Source organism: Melozone crissalis, unplaced genomic scaffold (genome assembly GCF_028551555.1).
Source record: "Melozone crissalis strain CALT ecotype California unplaced genomic scaffold, PUWL_Pcris_2 ptg000046l_1, whole genome shotgun sequence".
In the NCBI taxonomy this organism is placed as follows: Eukaryota; Metazoa; Chordata; class Aves; order Passeriformes; family Passerellidae; genus Melozone; species Melozone crissalis.
The window spans coordinates 6,344,002-6,363,643 of NW_026535824.1; the positions used below are offsets into that span (position 1 = coordinate 6,344,002).

Below are 19,642 nucleotides of genomic sequence, written 5' to 3' on the forward strand. Positions count from 1 at the left end.
GTAGATGAGAAGCAGCCCCTGGGAGGCCAAGCCAGCCAAACTTGTCTCTCCTGGCAGCTTTTGATTGGGAGCTATCTTTGGATACATGAAATTTAGGGGCCAAATCTCAAATTTGGCCATGGCCCCTGGACGAGGAGACTGTTCTATTTCCATGGGAAGGAAGGCAGAGAGCCCCAGTGTTTCAGGTGCAGATGACAGGTGGCCATCAGAGCCCACAGTGCCAGCCAGAGCTGGCAGGTTTTGTCTGGGAGAAACCCTTCATGTAGTGAATATTTTAGGAGGACTAGCAATTTTGGCCGTGGAGGAATAAGAAGATTCTTTTCCATTGGAAGGAAAGCACAGAACCCCAGTGCTTCAGGGGCTAATGAACTGCAGGCACCAGAGACCAAGGCCAGCCAGATCTGTCTGTAATGGAAGCTTTTGTGTAGGAGCAATAATTGGATATAGGACTTTTGGTGGTGGAATCCCAATTTCAGCCATGGGCACTTGGAGAAGAAGGATGGTTCTTTTCCCTTAGGATGGAAAGGGCAGAGCCCCAGTGTTTCAGGGCAGAATTCAGGCAACCACCACAAGCCAAGGCCAGCCAGACCTGTCTGTACTGGGAGATCTTGTCTGGGAGAAAAAACCCTTGAATGAAGGAATTTTGGAGGACAAGTACCAGCTTTGGCCATGGGTGCCTGTGCAGGAGGGACAGCTCTTTTCCATAGGAAAGAAAAGCACAGAGCCTCAGTGTTTGAGGGCAGGTGAGACCCAGCTCTCAGGAAGACTAGGTCAGCCAGACTTGTTGGTAATGGCAGCTTTTGTCTGGGAACAATCCCTGGATATCGGGAAATTTGGAGGGGAAATCCCCTTTTGGTCATGGATGCTTGAATGAGAAGAGCCGTTCTTTTCCAATTGAAGGAAAGCCCAGAGCCCCAGGGTTTCAGGGGTACATGAGAAGAGACCCCCGACATACCAAGGGCAGTTGCACCAGTCAGGCCAAGCCAACCAGACCTGTTCCCTGTCCCCTTGTTTCCATGGGGCCCTGCAGTGTCACAGTGAGGTGTCATATTGGATCCTTGGTTCCATGAGGCCCAGATGCGTCACACTGGCCTTTTGTTTCCATGGGGCTCCAGAGTGTCACAATGGTCCCTTGCTTCCATGGGGCCTTGCAGTGTCACAGAGGTCTCCTCGGTGCCACAGTGTCACAATGGACCCTTGGTTCCATGGGACTCAAAATGTCAGAATAGTCTCCTTGATTCCATCAGGCCCTGCAGAGCCCTTTGATTCGACAAGGCCTCCAAGTGTCATCATGGCCCCCAGAATTCCATGAGGCCCCACAATGTCCCAATGGAGTTTGGTTCCATGGGGTCCTGCAATGTTCCATGGATCCTTAGTTCCATGGGGCCCTGGAGTGTCACAATGGCCTCCTTGGTTCCATGGTGCCACACAGTGTGCCAACAGCTCCTTGGCCTGCCAAGAACCCACAGTGTCACAATGGTTCCTTGCTTGCATGAGGCCTGTAGTGTCAGAATGGTCTCCATGATCCCGTAAGGCCTTGCCATGCCACAAGAGACCATTGGCTTTATGCAGCCCCACAGTGTCACCGTGGTCCCCTTGGCTCCACAAGGCTCTGAAGTGCCACAATGGCCCTTTGGTTCCACAAGGCCTCCAAGTGTAAAAATGGCCTCCATGGTTCCATGAGGCCCTGCTGTGTCACAATGGCTCATGGTTCCATGAGGCCACACAGTTTAACAAGGGACTCTTGGTTCCATCAGGCCTTGCTGTGTCACAATGGATCTCTGGTTCCATGAGCTCTCACACTGCCAGCAGCAGTCTCCTTGGTTCTGCAGTGTCACCATGGACCCTTTGTTCCACGAGGCTCTGCAGTAGAACATGGGCACCTTGGTTCCGTGAAGTTCTGCAGTGTCACCATGTGACATGGACCCATGGTTCCACCAGGCCTTGCTGTGTCACAATGGCCCCTTGGTTCCAAGAGATTTCTCAGGGTCACAATGGTCTCCTTGGATCCGCAGTATCACAATGGACCATTGGTTCAATGTGGCCCCAATGTGCCAAAATGGATTTTGGTTCCATGGGGTTCTGCTGTGTCACAATGGACCCTTTGTTCCATGGGGTTCCACAGTGTCACAGCTGACTCCTTGGTTCTGTGAGGAACCACGGTCAGCAAATCTCTGAAATATCAGAACAAGACTCCATAACACTAATTTGCTATTTCAGAGGGTGTCATTTATTCAGGCCTGAGGTCTGGTGAGGGATAACTCCCAACCCTACATGGACATGTAATTCTACAAATGTGTTGCTTATACACAATCACTAAATGTGAATTACAATTTACCCATTTCCATAAAACCCACCCCAAGTTCCCAGATTCACTCCTTGATTTCTCTATCCCTGCACCCTTGAACCAGATGTCTTCTTCTTCTCTTCCACTGATCCTTGCTGGGAAAGCAGCCCCTGCATGCCTTGTTCCTGTGCTGAAAGTTCACAGGCAGGGTAAAAATGGAATGAACCCTTTTGGTATCAGCCCCAGGCTTTGTGTGGGCAGGCAGAGGCAGGCAGGAGGCAGAGCTGTCAGCAAAGGAAGGGCCCAGCCAGGTGGGGCAGCCGGGGGATGCCGACAGCCTGCAGGGACAGAGGTGCAGGGCAGGGACACCGTGGGAGAGCCTGGGCTGCACAGGGCACAGGGATGGGCAGCAGCTGCAAGACAGCCCTGCCAGAGCCAACTTGGGCAGCACTTTGGCCATGGCTGCTGGGCCTGGGCCTGAGGCAGGAGCAGGAGACAAGTGACCCTTGCAGGCCTGGGGCCTCATTGCCTCCTTGTCCCTGTTCAGCAGCCTGGCAGGGGCCGCCCCATGCTCCTGCCCTTGCCATTGCACATCCCCACATGCCAGTGCCCATCCCGGGAAGAGCCCTGAGCAAGGAGAGAGGGACAGGATCTGCCTGGCCAGGGGCTGGGGCTCAGGCCTTGGCCCTTTGCATTCCTCAAATACATCCAGCTTTGCTCAGCACCAGAGACAGCTTTCCCTTGCTTGTCCCCAGCTGTCATCACTGCCTCCAGTGTTCTGCTCTAACTGGAACCTGGGGACACTTTCCCAGCCATGTCCCTCAGTGGGACCCATAAAAACTTCAAGAAACTTTGGAGTCTAAATTTAACTTTGAGTGCTTGAGAAGTTTTTTGAAGACACTCTCTCACGGACTGACTCTGATGTAAACAACACCAAAGCCCTGAGAGGGTCATTAAAATTTTCCAAGTCCTATTATGGAGAAAGATTTCAAACACCTTGAAAAAAATACACATTCCTGTTTTAAAGGAAGTATTTTATTTTATTTCTCTTTGGAGCAGAGTTGATTGCAGCATTCTGTGATTGATACTGACCCAGGGTCTCTCCCCGGCAGCTCTGGCCTGCTCACAGAAGCTGTGCCTGGAGCTCTGACCCAGTGTGGACAACCTTGCTCCACTTTGCCCAGCCCCATCCCGTCTGTCCTCACTCCCCTGGGACCTGCTGTGCTTGGAGAGCTGGCTGCCCTCAGCCTAAGAGGGGTTTTCCCTTTTGGGGGTTTTTTGAAGCAATCTGAAACTGCTGAGTTGCCCCACTGCAAACAGACACACTGCTCAGGTGTGTGCCAGCCCCAGGGGCCACCAAAGCCACTGCAGAGCTGCCCTGGGCCAGCTGTGAGGGTGGATCATCAGCCCAAGCTGCACTGGGCCCCTGCAAGGGGCTGTAGCCATGGGCACTGCACTGACCCCACTGCTGGGTTTGGCTGCCACAGCCAGCGAGAGAAATGAAACTGCCCTTGGAAACACTGGGGAGGACTGGTGTTATGAATGAGAAGCTTGACTAGGCCAATATTCAAGCAGCAATCAATTTATTAATTAATATGGTAAAGTATGAGCAATACAGCGCTGGGTACAGTGGGGGAAGTTTTCCCTCCAACTGCACACCGATAATTGATGGTTACAGGTATTTATAGGGGTACTCATCAGCTTTTTTTTTCAGCAGTTTCTATTTCCAATCTTTTACTCATCAGCAATTCTTATTCCAAATTATTACATCACAATTCTATACACTATTGTGATTTTAATTTCTCAGGATGTATCTCAAAGGAGTATCCCCAGATGGTGACGGTCCAGTTTCCGAAAGAAGAAAGACGAATCCCATCTGGTGGGGTCCAGCTCCCCAGATGTGTGTCCACCTTTTAATTGCAAAGACTATAAATCTCATAACAGTGATGTCTAGCTTCCCTTTGGTCGAAACCATAAACCCTTGAGGTGATGTTCAGCTTCCTTTCTCAAGCTGTTTTTCTCTGCTTTAATAAGGCATGAGATAGGCATATTTCCTTTATATATATTCCAAAGCTGTAGTTTCAAAGATACAAGTAATATTCTAAAATTATACTTCAAAATGTTATTATTGCAGAGCTTTTTATGGATTAAATGCAAGCAAAGAGCAACATCTTTAACACCTTAATTCCAATGCACCAAAATCAAGCAGGGTTAATTGCAAACAAAAGATAGGTTCAAAGGCCTTTTTCCATGCTTTATTTTCCTCAGTTATTATTAGAATTCACAGCTTTCCCATTGTTGGAGTCCACACATTTCACATTCACAACTACACACATCACCTGTTTGTACCAGTCACAAAACACAACTTTGTATTTCACACCACCTGTATGGTCTCAGACACTCCCAGTATATCCCAGTTGCCATATCTGAACATTCTCGTAGACATTGCCAGGCACTCCCCGTTACCTCAGCATGGTTCACTTGCCCCCCGTTTTATCCCAGTTGCTCCCAGTTCCTCTGATTATGTCCCCAGTTGGCTCCCAGCATGGGCCTGGTAGCTCGCAGTAACCCCCAGTCAGGGTCCAATCACACCCACTCTGCTCCCAGTACGATTGTAGCCACTCCCAGTATAATCCCAGTCATTCCCAGCCTGATCCCAGTAGCCTCCAGTGTGATCCCAGTGACTCCCTGTCTCTCCCAGTATATCCCAGTCACCCCCCCTCTGCATGCTCCCAGTCACTCCCACTTTCTCCCAGTTGCTTTCAGCACAATTCCAGTTGCTCACAGCCACTCCCAGTCAATCCCAGCATGATTCCAATCACCCTCAGTGTGATCCCAGTCTAACCCAGCATGGACCCACCTGCTCTCACTGTGATCCCAGCATGATTCCAGTTGTCCCTAGAATAGTCCCAGTGCCTCCCAGCATGGTCCCAGTCACTCCCAGTTGTCCCCAGCATGGTCTCAGCTGTTCCCAGTGTGGTTTCAGTCCCCCCACTGTGGTTACAAACACTCCCAGTTTATCCCACTTGCCCCAGTAAGGCTTTAGTTACCTGAGAATGATCCCAGTCTTTCCCAATTAATCCCAGTTGCCTCCAGCATGATCCCAGTTTCTATCAGTTGCCCAAAGTGTAGTCCCAGTTGCTCCCAGTATGATCCCAGTTGTAGTCTCAGTCTGCTCTGCATGGTTCCAGTTCCTTCCAGCTGGTCCCAGTTGTTCCCAATGTTTCCACACTTTCCTCCCAACATGGGCCCAGTAGCTCCCAGTAACCCCCAGTCAGGATCCATTCACACCCATTGCAATCCCAGTGGCTCCAAGGATAATCCCAGTAACTCCTGCTACAATCCCAGTCACTTTCACTATGATCCCAGTTGCTCCCAGTCACCCCCAGTATGACCCAGTCACTCCCAGATCCTCCCAGTGTTATTCCAGTCATGGCCAGAGTGACTCCCTGTCACTCCCAGTGTGGGCCCAGTTGCTCCCATTCATCTCCAGTATGGTTTCAGTCATGGCCAACACCTTTCCAGTCACTCCTAGTCTGGTTCCAGTAGGATCCCAGTCATTCTCAGGTACTCCCAGTACTCTTCCGGTCACATCAGTGCCAGTGTGATCCCAGTATGACCCCAGCATGGACACAGCTGCTCCCATTATCTCTCAGCATGGTTCCAGTTGCTCCCATTTACCCCTACTATGGTTTCAGTCTCTCCCAGTAAAACCCAGCTGCCCCAGCATGTTCCCAGTCACTCCCAGTTGGCTGGAGTGGCTTCCAGCCTGATCCCAGTTGCTCACAGCCACTCCCAGTCACCCTCAGTGCAGTCCCAGTTGCTGAAATGTGATCCAGTAGGATCCCATTCTCCCCCAGCATGGGCCCAGCTGCTTCCACTGTGATCCCAGTAGGATCCCAATTGCCCCCAGCATGGTTCCAGCTGCTCCCCGTTCCTCCCAGTGTGATGCCAGTAGTACCCAGTTGTCCCTCATATAGTCCCAGTCACTCCCCATATGATCCCAGTCCCACCTAGCATGGTCTCACTCACTCCCAGTTGCGCCCAGTGTGGTTCCAGTTGTTCCCACTGTGGTTCCAGTCATTCCAGTATGGTTCCAGACACTCCCAGTATATCCCAGTTGTCCCCAGCATGTTTGTAGTCATTTCCAGGCACTGCCAGTGGCCCCAGTAAGGTGTTAGTTATCCCAGTATGATCCCCCAGTCATGCCCAGTATATCCCAGTTGCTTCCAGCATGCATCCAGTCCTTCCCAGTTCCTCCAGTTTGCTTGCAGCATGGTCCCAGTTTCTCTCAGCTGCTCCTAGTAGCCCAAAGTGTGATCCCAGTCGCTTCCTTTCAGCCCCAGTATGATCCCAGTAAGCTCCAGTTTGATCCCAGTCACATGCCAGCGCTCCCAGTGTGGTTCCAATATAATCCCAGTTGCTTCCAGTCTCTCCCAGTATGGTCCCAGCTGCCTCCAGCATGGTTCCAGTTGCTTCCTAGATCAGTCCAGTCAGTCCCAGTATGATGCCATTTGCTCCCAGCTTGCCCCCAGTCATGCCCAGTATGGGGGATGATGTGCAGGGTGTGTTCCCAGTCACTCTCAGATCCTCCCAGTATTAGTCCAGGCCCTCCCAGTATGATGCAAATATGGCCCCAGTGTGCTCCCAGTCCCTGCCAGAATAAACCAGTTTTGTTCTACATGGTTCACGTTGCTCTCCCCCTCACTTTCATTCCAGTCACTCCCAGCATGTCCCAGTGTACCTCAGTTCCCTCCAGCATCTTTCCAGTTCCTTCCAGTACGATGCCATTTGCTCCCAAGCACTCCCAGCCACCCTCAGTGTAGTGGCACTAACTGCCACTATGATCCCAGTTCATCCCAGTATAAGCCCAGCAGTTTCCAACCCCCCCAGCATGCACCCAGTCACTCCCAGCTCCTCCCAGTTGCTCCTAGCGTGTTCCCAGTTGCTCACAGCTGCTCCCAGTCACCCTCAGCATAATCCCAGTCACTCCCAATATATCCCATTTGCCCATAACAAGGTCTCAATTGCTCACCGCCGGCTCCTACTCAATCCCAGTATGATCCCATCATGATCCCAGTCTCCATCAGTGTGATCACAATCTGCCCTGGTATAGCAGCATGATCCCAGTATGATGTCCATACAAACCCAGTACCATCCCAGACACTCCAGTACGATCCCAGTATGATGTCAGTACAAAGCCAGTACAGCCCCAGTCACTCCCAGTACGATCCCAGCGCAGCCAAGTCCCTGGCAGTGCTGCCACTGCTGGGATCCCCCTGCCCTGTGTGCGTTCCCCCGCGGTGGATGTGCCGAGAGGCGCCCCAAGGGCTGGCAGTGGCCAGGCAGGGTCCCCAGCAAGGCCCAGTTTGGATGTGCAGCCCCCAGTTTGCCCAGTTTGCCTCTCCTTTGGCCCGGGCTGGGCTCCCCCCGCCCACAGCGGCTGGGAGCAGCCGAGAGCCCCGCGCGCTGCCCATCCCGACCTGTCCCGGCTCCATCCCCGCTTGTGCCGTGGGCTGCGAGAGCTGCGGGAACAGGGCAGCGAGGGTGTGGCTGCTGCTGGGGGAGGAGGAGGAGGGAGGGAAGGGCAGGGATGGAGCGGGAGGAGGAGGCGAGATAAGAGAGGAGGAGGGGGAAAGGGGTTGGAAGGGGCAGGATGGAAGAGGAGAAGGAGGTGGAGATAACACAGAGGAGCGGGAGGGGGGATGGAAGAGGAGGAGCGGGAGGAAGAGGAGGGGCAAAGGCGGATCAAGGCTGAGCTGAGGGAAGCACGCGGTCACTCCGAGCCAGGCCTGAATTCGCAGCCCCCACCTGTGGGATCATCGCCCCCCCGCATCACGCAGGTGAGCGGGGAGGGGGAGTTCGGCCCAGATATCCTGAGGGGTGCCTGGGTTGGGTTTTTGGGGGGATGTTTGGAGAATGAAGCAGTCCAAGGCTGAGCGGAAAAGGCCCCTCGGGGGGACATCGGGGGGTGCCGGTGGCGGCTGCCGGCAGAGGCAGCCTGGAGGAGCAGAGCCCTGTGTGCCCCAGGAGCCCAAAGTGGGGAGCCCAGAGAGGGGGGAACGCCGCCATTGGCGGGAGCCTCAAGAGCCTGGAGAGGGGCAGGGGGGACTCCTTGGAGCCGCTGCAGCCCAGAGCAGAGAATGAGGGGAGAAGGGAGCCCGGGAGCCCAAACAGCCCTGCATCCCGAAATGGGGAGAGCGAAGAGGGGGGAGCTTTTGGCATTGCTGGGACTGCCAGCAGCCTGGGCAGGGCGGGCACCGAGTAGACGGGGGACCCCCAGTCCAAGCGTGACCCCAGGAGTTGGGACATGGGGGAACCTCCCCGGGCACCTGCGGGATGGGGGGCGATGCTCTTGGGTTCCAGAGTTCAGGCAGCGCCGGAGCCGCTCGATTCCGGCCGTCCTGTGCTCCCGCCGCTTCCTGCTGCCGCTCCGCCTCTTCCTCCCTCCCTCCTCATCCTCCCCCGGTTCCGGAGTCCTCGAAGCCGGCGGAAGGAGCGGGGATGGAGCCGGGATAGGTCGGAACGGAGCGAGGGCTGGGGGGGATGGCAGCAGTGGGAGTGACTGGGCTGTACTGGGATCATCCTGGGAGCAGCTCGCGGGTGACTGAGTTCTACTGGGACCGTACTGGGATCACACTGGGAGTGAGGAGGAGCAGCGCGATGGCTCCAGCGCTGGGGCTGGGGGCAATCCTGGGGCCCCGGGGGGCGGCGGGAGCTGAAGGGGACCCCCGGCACCGGGACTCTCTGATCTCCCATCCCGGAGCACCGGAGGTTCCTGAACCCCCATTCCTGGGCACCGGGATCACCCGCATCCCCATTCCCGGGCATGGGATCCACCCTGCACCCCCTGATCCGGCACCAACAACCCCCGCACCCCCACTCCCGGGCATGGGATCCACCCTGCACCCCCTCATCTGACACCAACAACCCCCGCACCCCCACTCCCGGGCAGGGGATCCACCCCGCACCCCCTTCCCGGCCATCTCGCCTCTCCCAGCCCCTAGAGCCCCCTTTTCCTTCCCGCAGAGACCCCCTGGACCCCAGTTCCTGCCTTTCCCAGCCCCCAGCCCCTCCTTTCCTTCACACCGAGGACACCTGGGACCCTTATTCCCGGCCATCCCGGGTTTTCCCACCTTTTGCTGGGAATGGGAACACCTGGGCTCCTTGGAGCTCCCTTTCCTGCATGCACGAACCCCCTTAGCCCAGCCCGTGCCCCCTCTACCCACCGCAGCCTCCCCTTTTCTCAGTCCTGGAACCCCCAAACCCCGTTCCCTGCTCTCCCAGCTCTCCCTTTGGTTCCTCCTTTGGTTCCCCCGTGCCCCCCCGCCCCCAAATCTCGGTGTCTCCCCAGTTCTCTTGTCCCAGCGTTCCCTGCCCGTGGCGCTGTCGGAGCCCGGCCCGGGGTTCCCCCGGTTGGTGTCCATGGGGTCCCTGGCTGGGATCCCCTTCCAGCGGGATCTCGGCACAGCCAGAACCGGCACCACGAGCGGCACCGGCACGGGGCCACCGGGGAGCTGCCACTGCTGCAGCTGCATCCTGCCATTCCCAGCTGCTCCCAGTTGCTCCCAGTGGCTGCGCAGTCGGCTCCCAGCATGCGCCTGGCAGCTCCCAGCACCCCCCAGATAGGGACCAATCACACCCCCTGCAATCCCAGTCCGATTGTAGCTACTCCCAGTATGATCCCAGTCACTCCCAGTATGATCCCAGTCAGTCCCAGTATGATCCCAGTTACTCCCAGTATGATCCCAGTCACTTGCAGTGTAACTCCACTCACTCCCAGTCTGATGCCAGTGGCCCCCAGTGTGATCCCAGTTTCTCCCTGTCAATGCCAGCATGACCCCAGGAGCTTCCAGTATAATCCCAGTGATTCCCAGTCTCTCCCAGTATATCCCAGTTCCTCCCAGCATGCTTCCAGTCACTCCCAGTTCCCCTCAGTTGCTTTCAGCATGATTCCAGTTGCTCACAGCCATTCCCAGTCAATCCCTGTATGACTCCAGTCACCCTCAGTGTGATCCCAGTCTCACCCAGCATGGATCCAACTGCTCCCACTGTCAAACCAGTATGATCCTAGTTGCTGCCAGAGTAGTTCCAGTTGTTCCCAGTTCCTCGCAGCATGGTTCCAGTTGTCCCTAGAATAGTCCCAGTCCCGCTCACCGAGGTCCAACTCACTCCCAGTTGCCCCCAGCATGGTCCCAGCTGTTCCCTGTGTGCTTCCAGTCCCCCCAGTATGGTCACAGACAGTCTCAGCTTATCCCAGTTGGCCTGGTACAGTTCTAGTTAGATCAGAATGATCCCAGTCTTTTCCAGTTCCTCCCAGTTGCCTCCAGGATGATCCCAGTTTCTAGCAGTTGCCCAAAGTGTGATCCCAGTGGCTTCCAGGGTGACCCCAGCAGGAGCAGTAGTCACTCCCAGTATGGTTCCACTCGCTTCTTGGATGATCCCAGTCACTCCCAGTATTATGCCAGTGGCCCCCATTATGATCCCAGTTGCTCCCTGTCAATGCCAGCATGACCCCAGGAGGCTCCAGTATGATCCCAGTGATTCCCAGTCTCCCCCAGTATATCCCAGTCAGCCCCAGCATGCTCCCAGTCACTCCCAGTTCCCCCCAGTTGCTTTCAGCATGATCCCAGTTGCTCACAGCCACTCCCAGTCACTCCCAGTATGGTTCCAGTCACCCCCAGTATGACCCCAGTCAGTCCCAGATACTCCCAGCGTTATTGCAGTCATGCTCAGAGTGACTCCCTGGCACTCCCAGTGTGGGCCCAGTTGCTCCCAGTCACTTCCAGTATGGTTCTAGTCAGAACCAGCGCCTTCCCAGTCACTCCCAGTATGATCCCAGCCATTTTCCATAGGATCCCAGTAGGATCCCAGCATGGGCACAGCTGCTCCCATGATCATCCAGTGTGGCTCCAGTTGCTGCCATTTACCACCTTTGTGGTTTCAGTCTCTCCCAGTGTATCCCAGTTGCTCCCAGCATGTTCCCAGTCATTCCCAGCTGCCCTGAGTAGCTTCCAGCCTGATGCCAGTTGCTAACAGCCACTCCCAGTCACCCTCAGTGCAGTCCCAGTTGCTGCCAGTATGATCCAGTATGATGCCAGTCACTCCCAGCATTGGCCAGCTCCTCCTACTGTGATCCCAGTAGGATCCCAGTAGCCCCCAGCAAGGTTCCACTCACTCCCTGTTCCTCCCAGTGTGATCCCAGTTGTCCCAGTATAGTGCCAGGTACTCCATAGATGATCCCAGTCCCTGCCAGCATGGTCCCAGTCATGCCCAGTTGTCCCCAGTGTACATCCAGTCATTCCCACTCGCTCCCAGGTACCCCCAGCATGGTGTCCCAGTTCTCCCCAGCATGGTCCCACCTATTCCCAATGTGGTTCCAGTCACCCGAGGATGGTTAACAGACACTCCTGGTATATCCCAGTGTCTCTCAGCATGCTCACAGTCATTCCCAGTTACCCCAGTGCAGCCCAGTCCACCCCAGTCCCTGGCGGTGCTGCCACTGCTGGGATCCCCCAGCCCTGTGTGCGTTCCCCCCTGGCGGATGTGCCGAGAGGAGCCCCAAGGGCTGGCAGTGGCCAGGCAGGGTCCCCAGCAAGGCCCAGTTTGGATGTGCAGCCCCCAGTTTGCCCAGTTTGCCTCTCCTTTGGCCCGGGCTGGGCTCCCCCCGCCCGCAGCGGCTGGGAGCAGCCGAGAGCCCCGCGCTGCCCATCCCGACCTGTCCCGGCTCCATCCCCGCTCCTGCCGCGGGCTGCGAGGGCTGCGGGAATGGGCAGCGAGGGTGTGGCTGCTGCTGGGGGAGGAGGAGGAGGGAGGGAAGGGCAGGGATGAAGGGGGAGGAGGAGGAGGAGAAGGAATGGAAGGGGCAGGATGGAAGAGGAGAAGGAGGTGGGTATAACACAGAGGAGCTCGAGGAGGGATGGAAGGGGAGGAGAAAGAGGAGGGAAGGAGGCGGGGTTACAGGGGAGGAGGAGAGGGAGGAGGGATGGAGGAGGAGAAGGAGGTGGGGATAAGACAGAGGAGGAGCGGGAGGAAGAGGCGGGACAAAGGCTGATCAAGGCTGAACAGATGGAACCGCGCTGCAGCCCTGCCTGAATTGGCAGCCCCCACCTGTGGGATCATCGCCCCCCCCCCCCCCGCGCCCGTCGTGCCGGTTAGCGGGGAGGGGGAGCCCGGCCCAGACATCCCGAGGAGTCCCTGGGTGGGGTTTTTGGGGGGATGTTTGGAGAATGAAGCAGTCCAAGGCTGAGCGGAAAAGGCCCCTCGGGGGGACATCAGGGGTTGCCGGTGGCGGCTGCCGGCAGAGGCAGCCTGGAGGAGCAGAGCCCTGTGTCCCCCAGGAGCCCAAAGTGGGGAGCCCAGAGAGGGGGGAGCGCCGCCATTGGCGGGAGCCTCAAGAGCCTGGAGAGGGGCAGGGGGGACTCCTTGGAGCCGCTGCAGCCCAGAGCAGAGAATGAGGGGAGAAGGGAGCCCAGGAGCCCAAACAGCCCTGCATCCCGAAATGGGGAGAGCCAAGAGGGGGGAGCTTTTGGCATTGCTGGGACTGCCAGCAGCCTGGGCAGGGCAGGCACCAAGGAGAAGGGGCACCCCCAATCCAAACATGACCCCAGCAGCTGGGACAGGGGGGAACCCCGAACACCAGAGGGGAGGGACCAGGGACAGGGAACTCCTGGGAGGCTTTTCCAGGGCTGGATCTTGGTGTTTGGGAGGTTTTTATGGAGCCCACGTGGCCAGTGACTTGTAGAGATGGACTCGGGCAGAGGGACATTCAAACTGAACATGTGTTGGGCAAGATGAAACAGGGAAGCCTCATAAATATGATTGGCAAAAGAATTTGAGAATATTGAAACTCTAAGCAAGATTGAGATGGAAGCAAGCTTTGAGATACCTTAGTGAACAACTGGAAAACAATGGTGTGGCCTGGCTGAAGGTAATCCCCTTTTGTTGAAACAATTCCCTCTGCGTGCAGACAGACCCAGGGGTCAGAGCAGACCCTAATAGCTCAGCAGAAGGGGTCCAAAGCGGTGTGTTTAGGGTTTAAAATGTAGCACAGTATCATGATGTAATGATTCTTACAGGCTGTATGTAAATGCTCTAGGATTTGTATCTTGTACTAGATTGGTTAGTGAGAAATAGAATATTCAACAGAGAAGAAGATTTGTTGTATTGTAACGGGAAGCTTACTCTCTTACGCTCTTCCCCTCTTACTCTCTCACCCTCTCATCCTCTCTACCCCGCTCTTCTCTCGGGCCTGCTCCGAGCTGTGGCTGGCAGCTCCAAGCAGGGCCCTGCACCCAGGCCCTTTGCAATAAACCGCAACTTCCACGCCCTGGCTGCAGAGATCTCTCGTCTCCATCCGTCCCGACCGTCCTACCCCTCAACACTCCTACAAATGTGCTCATCCCTTGTTTTCCCCAAACCAGGATTTCCCATTGCCAACCCCTGGGATGCTGCGAGGAAGAGGGAGATGCCCCGGGACACTGAGGCAGGTGAGGAGGAAGTCAGTGCCCCTTTCCCATCTGTGCTGCTCCATCTCCAGCCCAGCACGGCCCCGGCTGCAGCTCAGCCCTGGGGGATCTCCTTGCCCTTGCCTGTGGCACGGAGGCAAATCCCATCCTGTCCTTGTCCTTCCTCCCCCAGAGCAGGAGCTGAGCATGGAGCACAGGGAGGACAAATGCCCGCGGCAGAACCTGGTGGAAGAGGCCGTTTTGAGCGGCTCCACGGCGCAGGAAGCCAACGGGGAGGAAAAGCCCTGGAGATGCCGCACGAGGAGGGGCTGCAAACGCAGCTGGCGGGGATCTGAGGGGGAAAGAGCCAGCCTGGGCCGGGAAGGCGGCCGGAGATGGAGCCAGAGCTCGGAGCTGGTACTCCATGAGCGGCTCCATGATGGGAAGAAGCCCCATACGTGCGTGGAGTGTGGAAAGAACTTCAGGTGGAACTGCGACCTGATTGTGCACCAGAGGACCCACACTGGGGAGAAGCCCTATGAGTGTGGGGAGTGTGGGAAGAGCTTCAGGTGGAGCTCCAACCTGATCAAGCACCAGAGAATCCACACTGGGGAGAAGCCCTATGAGTGTGGGGAGTGTGGGAAGAGCTTCTGTGGGAGCTCCAGCCTGATCAAACACCAGAGGATCCACACTGGAGAACGGCCCTTCGAGTGTGGGGAGTGTGGACAGAGCTTCAGCCAGCGCTCCCACCTGATCTCGCACCAGAGGACCCACACTGGGGAGAGGCCCTACAAGTGTTCCAAGTGTGGGAAGGGGTTTCAGACCAGCTCCCATCTCGTCCGGCACTATCAGAGTCACACAGAGGAGAGGCCCTTCCACTGCCCCGACTGTGGGAAGGGATTCAGGTGGAACTCCACCCTTGTCAGGCACAGGCGCATCCACACTGGGGAGAAGCCCTACGAGTGTGATAAATGCAGGAAGAGGTTTCAGACCAGCTCCCATCTCCTCCAGCACTATCGCATTCACACAGAGGAGAGGCCCTTCCGCTGCCCCGAGTGCGGGAAGGGATTCAAGCACAACTCCACCCTCGTCAAGCACCGGCGCATCCACACTGGGGAGAGGCCCTACGGGTGTCCCCAGTGTGGGAAGAGCTTCTCCAGCAGCTCTGACTTGACCCGACACCAACGGAGGCACCGGTAAGGGAAGCCCTGCAAGTGCCCTGAGTGCGGGAAGAGCTTCGTGCGCTGCTCCAGCTCCATCCCCCACTGGAGAAGGCACTCTGGGCAAAGCCCTGGTCACTCCCATTCCTTGTGATCCATGTTGGTAACACACCTGGCAGCTTTTACTTTTGTTTTGGCCCTAATGTTTCTAGCTTCTCTATCTCTTTGCACTTGAAAAGTCAAGAGAGATGGATCTGTCACCTGAAAACCACTGAAATCCCAGTGAAAACAACTCGATCTTACCCAAAAGGGCTCAATCCCACCTCAAAAAAACTCAGTGCCGTACCAAACTCACTTGATTCCTCAGCCACCTAAGTAAGATGGGGCTGGGAGGAGATTGGGAGAAGTGGGATCTCAGTTAGAGCGGTGGGATGAGGATTGTGTGGAGCTGGGTCTGTGGGATGCATTTGATAGCAAATAAAATTTTCAGACTTACTGATTTCTCTCCCGTTCATGTTCAGTCCGTTGCAGTTCTGTTTGCAGAGTGCCGCCTTCTCAGCTCATTGTGTTTGTGTCCCCTTTTCTCTCCTGCCTCTCTTTGCCTGCTTTGTTTCTCTCTCAGTGTCTCTCTTGACCCAGGGACCACCATAGATCCTCCCCTGATTTAATTGACCCAGGCACCCCCCGAGACCCTCCGTATATTTAATTGCCTCAGGGACCACCAAATACCCTCCTTTGATTTATTGCCCCAGTGACCACCAAAGATTCTACCCTCATTCAATTGACCCTGCCCTGATTTAATTGACCTCTGCCCTGTTTTAATTGACCCCTCTGCCACCAAAAACCCTCCCCATATTATTTATTATTTTATTTCCCAAATATTATTTTAATTCCCAGTCCCAGGAGCTGAAGTCCTGAAGGCTGGCAGGGAAATGTCTCTGTAGGATTTTGCTCCATTTGCCTTCAAGGGCGGGAACATCTTTTCCTGTCTGGGAGCTGGAATTCCAGCCTTTTGGAATGTATGCCGAGCAATACAGACTGGCATCAGATATGGACTGGGATCAAATGGATTGGGATCAAATATGGACTGGGATCAAATAGGGACTGGGATCATATGTACTATCCCGAATTTCCTCATTATCCAAAAATTCCCATAATTCTGGAATTTATGTTATCCCAAAATTCTCATTATCCCAAATTTCCCGTTATCCCAAATTTCCCCATTATCCCAAAATTCTTGTTATCCCAAATTTCCCATTGATCTGGAATTTCTGTTAGACTGGAATTCCCGTTATCCCAAATTTCCCCTTGATCCCAGAATTCCCATTATCCTGGAATTTCTGTTATCCCGGAATTCCCATTATCCCAGTTCCCCATTATCCCACTCTCCTAGTTCCCCCCATTATCCCAGTCCCCCACATTATCCCAGTTCTCCCCTTATCCCATTTTTCCTGTTATCCCAGTTTCCCCCGTTTTCCAGTTCCCCCCCACCCCGCTATCCTGTGCCCCCCAGTTATCCCAGTTCCCTACTCAGCGGATGCCTGAGAGACTGGAATCCTATGCACTGGGACAAACTGGAATGGGATAGCCCAGACTGGGATCCTATGGACTCGGATTATATGGAACTGGGATCCTATGGACTGGGATAAACTGGACTGGGATAGCCTGCACTGGGATCCTACGGAAAAGGATAAACTGGACTGTGATAAACTGGAATGGGACCAAGTAGGGATTGGGACTGTATAAACTGGAACCCTGTGAAATGGGATCCTATAGACTGGGACCATATGGATCCGGGCCATACACACTGGGATAAACTGGTCTGAGATTCTATGGACTGGGATCCCACCAAACTGGGATCACATGGACCGGGACTGGAGAAATAGGGATGGCATGGAAGAGGAGGGATAACGGAGATCAAGAAAGGATGGAAAAAAGAGGAGTAGGTGGGGTTAGGGAGGAGCAGGAGGAGGAGGAGGGGTAAAATGGGAGGGAAGAAGGAGGAGAAGGAGGGAGGGTCAGGGAGGAGGAGGAGGAGGGAGGGAAAGGGAGGGACAAAGGAGGAGAAGGAGGTGGGGAAAGAGGAGGGGGAGGAGGGATGGAAGAGGAGAAGGAGGTGCGGTGAGGGAGAAGGAGGAAGAGAGGGGATGGAACAGGAGGAGCGGGAGGAAGAGGAAGAGGAAGAGGAGGGACAAAGGCGGATCAAGGCTGAGCAGATGGAACCATGCGCTGCAGCCCTGCCTGAACTTGCAGCCCCCACCTGTGGGATCATCGCCCCCCCCCCCCCCATCGTGCTGGTGAGCAGGGAGGGGGAGCCCGGCCCAGATATCCCGGGGGGTCCCTGGGTGGGGTTTTTAGGGGGATATTTGGAGAATGAAGCAGTCCAAGACTGAGCAGAAAAGGCCCCTCGAGGGGACCTCGGGGGGTGCCGGTGGCGGCTGCCAGCAGAGGCAGCCTGGAGGAGCAGAGCCCTGTGTCCCCCAGGAGCCCAAAGTGGGGAGCCCAGAGAGGGGGGAGCGCCGCCATTGGCGGGAGCCTCAAGAGCCTGGAGAGGGGCAGGGGGGACTCCTTGGAGCCGCTGCAGCCCAGAGCAGAGAATGAGGGGAGAAGGGAGCCCGGGAGCCCAAACAGCCCCGGCATCCCAAAGTGGGGAGATGGAAAACGGGGAACTTTTGGGATCGCTGGGTCTCCCAGCAGCCTGGGCAGGGCGGGCACCGAGGACAAGGGGGACCCCCAATCCAAGCGTGACCCCAGCAGCTGGGACAGGGGGGAACACTGTAACACCAGAGGCGAGGGACCTGGGAGGCTTTTTCAGGGCTGAATCTTGGTGCTTGGGAGGTTTTCTGGAGCCCAGATGTCCAGTGACTTGTAGAGATGGACTGGTGCAGAGGGACCTTCAAACTCACCGTGCTCATCCCTTGTTTTCCCCAAACCAGGATTTCCCATTGCCAACCCTTGGCAGGCTGTGAGGAAGAGGAAGATGCCCCGGGACACTGAGGCAGCTGAGGAGGAAGTCAGTGCCCCATTCCCCTCTGCTGCTCCATCTCCAGCCCAGCACGGCCCCGGCTGCAGCTCAGCCCTGGGGGAATCTCCTTGCCCTTGCCTGTGGCACAGAGGCAAATCCCATCCTGTCCTTGTCCTTCCTCCCCCAGAGCAGGAGCTGAGCATGGAGAGCAGGGAGGACAAATGCCCATGGCAGAACCTGGTGGAAGAGGCCGTTTTGAGCAGCTCCACGGCGCAGGAAGCCAACGGGGAGGAAAAGCCCTGGAGATGCCGCACGAGGAGGGGCTGCAAACGCAGCTGGCGGGGATCTGAGGGGGAAAGAGCCAGCCTGGGCCGGGAAGGCGGCCGGAGATGGAGCCAGAGCTCGGAGCTGGTGCTCCATGATGGGGAGAAGCACCACACGTGCGTGGAGTGCTGGAAGAGCTTCAGGTGGAGCTCTGAGCTGATCCAGCACCAGAGGACCCACACCGGGGCGAGGCCCTACGAGTGTGGAGAATGTGGGAAGAGCTTCAGCCATAGCTGCCACCTGATCACGCACCAGAAGACCCACACCGGGGAGAGGCCCTACGAGTATTCCAAGTGTGGGAAGGGGTTTCAGACCAGCTCCCATCTCCTCTGACACTATCAGAGTCACACAGGGGAGAGGCCCTTCCGCTGCCCCGAGTGCAGGAAGGGATTCCAGCGCAACTCCCACCTCATCAGGCACCGGCGCATCCACACTGGGGAGAGGCCCTACGGGTGTCCCCAGTGTGGGAAGAGCTTCTCACAGAGCTCTCACTTGCCCCAACACCAACGGAGGCACCACTAAGTGAAGCCCTGCAAGTGCCCTGAATGCGGGAAGAGCTTCGTGCGCTGCTTCTGCTCCATCCCGCACTGGAGGAGGCACTTTGGGCACATCCCTGGTCACTTACATTCCTTGTGATCCATGCTGGGAACACACCTGGCTGCTTCTCTCCTTTTGGTTTGGCCTCAATTTTCTTTTGCTTCATCTTCATCCCTTAAAAACAGCCAAAACAGGGTTAAATGAAATAAATTGATCAAAGATGTCTAAAGTTCCACAATTTCAGAGGTTTTTAAGGGAGAATTGATTGTTTAGGGACAATATTCTGGAGGATTTGTGGGTTCTGTGGGGGGATTTTGGGCAGTGTTTTCCATCTCTTTGCGCTCCAAAAGCCAAGAGGGTTACCTCAAAACAACTGAATCCCACTGAAAACAACTGTTGCAGAATTTTGTTCAGACATGGCTTATAGAGGGGCCATGAAAATATACAGCTGGTTAAAAAGTAAAAGGCAGCTATAAGCAGCAAGTTCTCAGGCTTTTTCCTTAAACAATAAACACCGTGTCCTTGAGTAAAGTGATGAGAAAAAACATGATGGAAAACATGGAGGCCTTGAGAACAGTCAATAACAAGTCAACAACAGGATGAGAAAAACAAATGTTAGTCTCAACAAGGAACCACAGATATTGACAACAAAAGGAGGGGTTGGTGTGTAATCTGTAGCCAATAATGAGCTTGGGTTTTGCAATATGTATGAACTTCATTAACACTACAATAAAAGTGTGTAAGCTGGATCAATAAATCAAACTCCGATTTATTGATCCAGCTTACACACTTTTATAGTAGTGTTAAACAACTGAATTTTAATTCATATGGGTTCAATCCCACATCAAAATAGCTTGTTCCCACCTTAAAATAAACTCAATCCCATGCCAAACTCACTTGATTCCACCGATAGCATGGTGAG

General features: G+C 55.4%; 1 protein-coding gene across 1 annotated transcript in view; it reads left to right on the plus strand.

The window, feature by feature from the left end:
• The window catches only part of LOC128943472 (olfactory receptor 14J1-like), a gene marked incomplete at its 5' end in the record, with an annotated part of 37,804 nt that extends 27,233 nt beyond the window's left edge, over positions 1-10,571 (plus strand). The window contains 2 exons of the mRNA XM_054286408.1: positions 9,642-9,702; positions 10,508-10,571. Of these exons, the coding sequence (XP_054142383.1) occupies positions 9,642-9,702; positions 10,508-10,571 (125 nt within the window). The remainder of the gene's footprint in view (positions 1-9,641; positions 9,703-10,507) is intronic.
• Positions 10,572-19,642: the final 9,071 nt, after the last annotated feature.